At 44.8% G+C, this 6000-nt stretch overlaps 1 protein-coding gene across 10 annotated transcripts in view; it reads right to left on the reverse strand.

Annotated features, from left to right (window-relative positions):
* The window catches only part of LOC144172621 (medium-chain acyl-CoA ligase ACSF2, mitochondrial-like), a 123295-nt gene extending 117514 nt beyond the window's left edge, over nt 1-5781 (reverse strand). For 8 of the 10 annotated variants that reach the window (XM_077701273.1, XM_077701271.1, XM_077701268.1 and 5 more), the window contains exon 1: nt 3467-3780. In XM_077701273.1, the coding sequence (XP_077557399.1) occupies nt 3467-3678 (212 nt within the window). In that variant the 5' untranslated portion in view covers nt 3679-3780. Of the gene's footprint in view, nt 1-3466; nt 3781-5709 lie in introns of those variants that run through there. The other 2 variants (XM_077701270.1, XM_077701275.1) reach the window with 2 other exon arrangements.
* Between the last annotated feature and the right edge of the window lie 219 nt (nt 5782-6000).

A 6000-nucleotide genomic window follows, 5' to 3' on the forward strand; every position in this document is an offset into this window, starting at 1 on the left:
ATTTATTGGTGTTAATTAAACTCTGTGCGTTGACCTTTCTTATTGCGGAGGCAGATACGGGGGACGGGATTTGTTTGGCGCCAGACGTTAGAGTCCACTGTTTGCCACTAGATTATTTCCTACTATGTATAGTCTGTTGTACAGGAAAAGCTGTTCCTCACACGAGGATGCAACTGTGTGTGCGTGTTTTGGGGGCTGCGTGCGAGCCTGCGTGTGCGTGTGCGAGTGTGCGCGCGCGCGCGCGTGCGTGCGTGCAATTTAAGTGGAAGCTATATTGTAGATTGTCTTAATATACGGATGTAGGCAGCGTTCCCTCTTGATTGACATTGCCGCAAGCCCGATGCCGAAGGTGCCGCCTACCGTTGTCTCCTATATTTGTCTGCTGCATCTAATTACACGTTTGGTTTGGGATGGTAAATTGACCATGACGACAATGCCAACCTTGCCTTATTTGAGAAAGCCGGCGTTTTAAAATCTCGCTTATCTTCATTATGGTCTCAAGAATGTTGTTTTCACCAGAAAAAATTTCCCTTTGGTGCATTACCTGGCTTTCGCAAAACGCACAAAATTTCTAGAAGAAGCAAACAAATCTCTCGTGCAACGCAGGCAACAACGAAAATGAATATACCCTTTACAGGCAACCAGAGGACCCATTAAAATGCTGCACTAACGCTGTTGCGGAAACCGAAAATCATTGCGAAAAGTTGGGGAATAACTTTAGTGCCTGAGCCCAAATTGTAGTTTCTTCCTCCCCTATGGCTGTTGCTTGTGCGATTCTCTGCTGACGTTTCTAGAATAGTCAAGGTATCAAGGCATGCATAACGTGTGTAAAGTCCCAATTAGCGAATTCTTGTTTTTCGCAGTTATGATAGACCAATGATAAAGCAGCCAATGCCAAAAATTCCTAACCAAGCACTGTTTGTGCATGCTTGGTTGCCTATCAGAAAACGTTTACGGAACATCAAAAGGTATCAATCAGACAATTTCAATCTATATTTCTATTTATTGCAATTTCAATTTATGTAATAATAATACTTCCATGTCATTATATCCATAAGCGATGGCAAAAAGAGACCCGTACGTCTCCTCATGAGGCCACCGTCACGAGAGTACAGATCGGAAAGTCAGTGGATGGGATCAGAGAAACCAGAACACAGCAAAAACTCTGTACTTGAACAGAAAAACTAACGGCTAATACTAGGCTAATTCCACTACTAGTAGTAGTATTAGTAGTAGTAGTAGTGCGAACACATTTTTAATCAGATTATTTTGGTTCAACTCACATTTCAAATGGGTGCAGTACCGACACACTTTATCTGCTATCTTTCCTTGTTTCATAGCTACTGCCTTGTAATCACACGGATGATTCCCACGACGGGCTCCTGCGATTTGTTTTCCAACAATTTATCGAGCACATTCTTCGGTAAGCTTGACTTCGTTGTTACAATTTTCCTCCTGTGGGTAAAAAGCCCTAACACACACGGAAGAAGGTTGACGTGTAAGCAAAAAGGGCGGGTATTTGGCGCCTTTTTGAACGTGAACTCAAATAACTCTCCCGGGTACCTATTTTGACGTAACTTATTTTCTGCCGATTTTTTGGAATTTTTTTAATCCCTGCCTCAGTGTTGCTAAACTACTTCCTCATGCCTTATATATTGGGCAATTCTGAAGAATCAAGTGCCGTTTAGACGCAAAGCCGTGTTTTCTTAACGATGTATGAATTAAACTCAAGATACGGTTTGTACAAATATGTAACCACTGCCAGAAATCATTTTTATTTTGAAGCACTGCAAAAGCAGCCGGATTTCCCTAAAGGCTCTTAATGATAAAACTACAACACTAAAAGAGGGTTGCAAAATATGTGTGAATTTTCTTCACACAATACCTTAAAGTTCCCCACATGCGCTTCATATCCCTCACATAAAGCACCTAGGAAAGGGTGCCTTACTTTTAAGGCTTTGCCGAGATTATGATCTAACTGTGTGTATATAGGGTTCATAATAAAATATCCAGTTTTGCTGATGTTGAGTGAGCTAACTCTCCGGAAACCTTTCCAGTACCCGAATATACGTTTCAGAGCAAAAAGATCTCAATAGTGCATTGTCGCATTTCGCTGTCTACAGCATCCATAGGAACGTAAACGAAGGTGCACTAAAACCGAGTTAACAGTCCGCTAACTGCTCATTAGCAGGCAGGCGTTACGATTGGACGGAAGAAGAGGGGCACCAGTACAGTATTGGCAGTGGTTTTGTCACCGGCAGCAAATCCCCCGCAAGCATAAAGTCCTAACAATCTGGCGAGAAAGTGGCCTGCGAGTAGTCATTTCTTCACCTATGCCTCTCTGTTTCGAAATCATTTCCTTGAAGTTTGTAATAACTCCGGAACCATTGAAGCGGAGTCCACCACTCCATCAAACAAACCAAACTTGTATTTGGTGTACATTATCAATTGAAAAAAAACTTCATATGCTCCACATCAAAACAATAAAGGAAGGTTATGGACGGAGAACATATTCACGCAATGATTAAGTGTATACGTACAGAAGAGTTACACGTGTGCAAATCAAATGCGCCACCCGCCGCGGTGGCTCAGTGGCTAAGGCGTTGCGCTGCTGAGCACGAGGTCGCGGGTTCGATTCCCGGCCGCGGCGGCCGCTTTTCTGATGGAGGCGAAAAGCAAAAACGCCCGTGTGTACGAGATTTCGGCGCACGTTAAAGATCCCCAGGTGGACAAAATTAATCCGGAGCCCTCCACTACGGCGCGCCTCATCGCGTGCGTTGCGTCGGCGTGTTAAACCCCACAATCAATCAATCAATCAATCAATCAATGAAATGCGCCATGCAAAAAATCTTTCAAACACGTTCGCAAGTGCAGGTGTGTCTTTCGCGTTTTTAAGGCATCCCAGGTGGATTTGTTATCGTAATACTAAAGTTGTTTGATATCAAAGGTGCACCGCTGCTAACGGTGTAATTTTGTATCACCCCAAACTTCCTGAAATAATTAACTACCACCTAGTTTTGGGAAAAGGTGGCCGTTGAAATGCATCCAGCCGTTTAAATGTGTCACTGCCTAAACAACGTCGATTGTGTATGCTGCGCATTCCTTAATAGACACATCTGATCACATTCAAATGTACAAAAGGACATTTTTTTTGTATAGAAATAAACAAAGGTTGCACACATTAATGCAGCTAGAGCTCTCATAGCGACAGTCTGCATTTGTGGAGCATTCCTATGCGGTGAGCAATTTCGAAATCTTCCATTTGGGCACACGTGATCACATGGAGTAGTTCGAGAACATAAAACATAATTGTTTTCAGTCAGTGCCGATCCGATGGCGAACCACAGGCTGAAAATCGCGACACAGAAGAGAAAGCCTGCTGTTTGTTTGGGCCACAGTTATATCGAACACCAACAGACCAGGAAGAAGGTGAATATGTATATTTTGTTTACAGGGCACGCATTACCTGTGTATTGCGCGGTGGCAGCATGTCCGTCGAGCAACCCGCAACCTTCGCAAGAGCTGTTGACTAACACAAAGTTGCAAAGTGGAACCTCCAAGGGCCATGCTGTCGACAAAAGAACACGATTGCAAACACAGGCGTTGGACTGAACCCGTTGCGTCGGCAGAGGTCCCAGATGCAGTAAGCAACACTTCTGCCTCTTGACAGCCAATCATAACTTCCTAGACCGCGTGGGGGGTTTAAGTGCGCCTTGTTAACATCTGCATCGAGAGAAAAAAAGCAACTGCACCAGTAACACAAAAGCGTGTAAGGAGAACCCGGGGATAACATGTGCACTCCGCGAAACGACACGCTTTGCTGTCGTATAAAGGACCGGCGATAACGCTATACACTTGGGGACACTGCCGTTACGTCACGTCGACGAAGAATGGAGGGGGGGGGGGGGCGGGGGCTGATACGCTAGGGTTACCGAACGATGTCTGGCGCTCGAAGTGTTGTCTAGCCGCGAGACGCGCGTTAGAGAACGCCGAAAGCTTTCCACTAACTTTTGTTTAACGCGATAGCGTGATATGCTCATTAGTCTGTTTTTCCGTGGCTGTTAGCCGTCCGCTATCAGTAGTGCTAACACCGTCACCGATGCAAACAGGAAACAAGAACTGTGGCACACAGATACGAGGGCTCCTCCGATTCAGGAGCAAAGAGCAGCGCCAACTATGGGCCCTATTCTCACTGCACAAATTCCCATGCCTTTCGCCATGTTTTTTTTGCCTAAGCACGACGTAAGCACTCAGTGACGTGAGGCACCTATATCTGTGACGACATGCAGTGTTATTTTACGCTTCACTCATAAAGATCACAACAAAGTTATCAAATAGTGGGCATAAAAGATATAAAACACTTGGCACGTACTATAAAACTTAAGACGGTAGCTGAAGCTGGCAAGAGAAACACATTTCTGCAGGTCGAAATTGGCGTCAGCACCACAAAGCGATCGAGTAGCGTTGATACAAAAGCGACCTACAGGCAGATGTTGTGCGAGAAAACATCAAACAATTTTTTCACCTTATCTATTTATTTATTTCAATCGCTTTTAGTAACATATAACATACATAGGCTCTCTGCTAAAATGCAAGCGTTGTTGCGTGGTCACCTTCCCGGCTACCTCCGCCGCCACACCATTGTCTGCTGCCCTGTTACAAGTTTATGGCGTGATCACAGAAAAAGACGGCCGCGACCATCGAGTGTATGACACATAAGAGCAGCGAAGCGCTACGCCTTATAACCGCCGAGCGCACCGATCTAGCCGATTCACTCATGCGTCAAGCTCGACTTCAATCAGCGCTGTAACAACCAAAGTGTCTCTTTTCTTTGTTTTTTTCTCTTCAGCTCGATCATGTGACCCAGCAGCTTACTATATGGAGTGTGGACAAATGCCTTGCTTTGGGTTATCTTCGCCATAGAGAGGCTTTTACTGCCCCCTTATGTTGTGGTTTCGCAAAAAAAATTATTTTATTGCGAAATATAAAAGCAAAATACTGCACGTCATTTGTATGCTCTGTGATCGCTGACTTGGAAACAGTCGAAACTATTATTTCTTTCGGTAGAAAACATGCTTTAAACCACGCATCATGCGATACTGCGCCTGCTACACATTCTCGGCCATTTCGCCACGCCGAAGGTCGGCGAAATCTTTTGCCCTATTTCGCGGCAAAAGGAACCGCCATTTTGAAGCTCTTACGTAGCGTTACGTCACTTTTACGCAGCCTCAAGTTGCCAAAGTGTGACATGATCGTTTCCACGTGGTTTAAATTACGTCACGCCTTCTCAGCCAATCACAGGAAGGCGTGCATTACAAGCAGTATTGTTGTTGAATAGCAAAGACAGGCGTACGTTGTCATGTCCGTTACGTTTAGTCTATTATTTCGCTGTCATCCAAGAATTATGAGCTTTCAGTAAAGGGAAATAAGACAAACTTTAGAACTGTTTACAGTAAACGTCATGAAACGTCAAAATGACGAAAACACACACAGCCGGTTTGCCAACCGAAAGCACGTTTCCAAAATTGAAAGCCAATCAGAAAAGACTACCGGCAAATTCCCCAGTTCTCTGGGAATTTGTGCAGTCGAGAGCAGGGCCATACGTTGTTGAAAGCAGGAAAATGACACTACGGCCACTACGGCCGAGACAAAAGAAAATATAGGCGATTGAAACAGGCGCCACGCCTGCGCAATGAAGTTCGTATCTACGCGTGATAAGTAGTCGCATGCTCGGCTTACACGGTCGCGAGCCGTGCCCGCAGCTTACGCCACCCCCAAAGCGCCTCTCCAAACGATGCTCATGCCACCGATAGCTAATATTGTGTCACAAGAGTGCAAAAGATTGTTACAGGCTCTCTATAACCCAGGACAGCCTGTATTAAAACCAGAAACGAAATAAAATGTTCACCAATAAAATTAAGACCAAGAAAAGTACAAGAGTTCTAAAATGATTTTGCCACTTTTTCCTGGCCAGATCACCGCTGCAAGCTGTCCGGCTAA

The sequence above is a fragment of the Haemaphysalis longicornis genome, unplaced genomic scaffold, assembly GCF_048455015.1.
Source record: "Haemaphysalis longicornis isolate Haplotype H1 unplaced genomic scaffold, Haemaphysalis longicornis Haplotype H1 scaffold_249, whole genome shotgun sequence".
NCBI classification, from domain to species: domain Eukaryota; kingdom Metazoa; phylum Arthropoda; class Arachnida; order Ixodida; family Ixodidae; genus Haemaphysalis; species Haemaphysalis longicornis.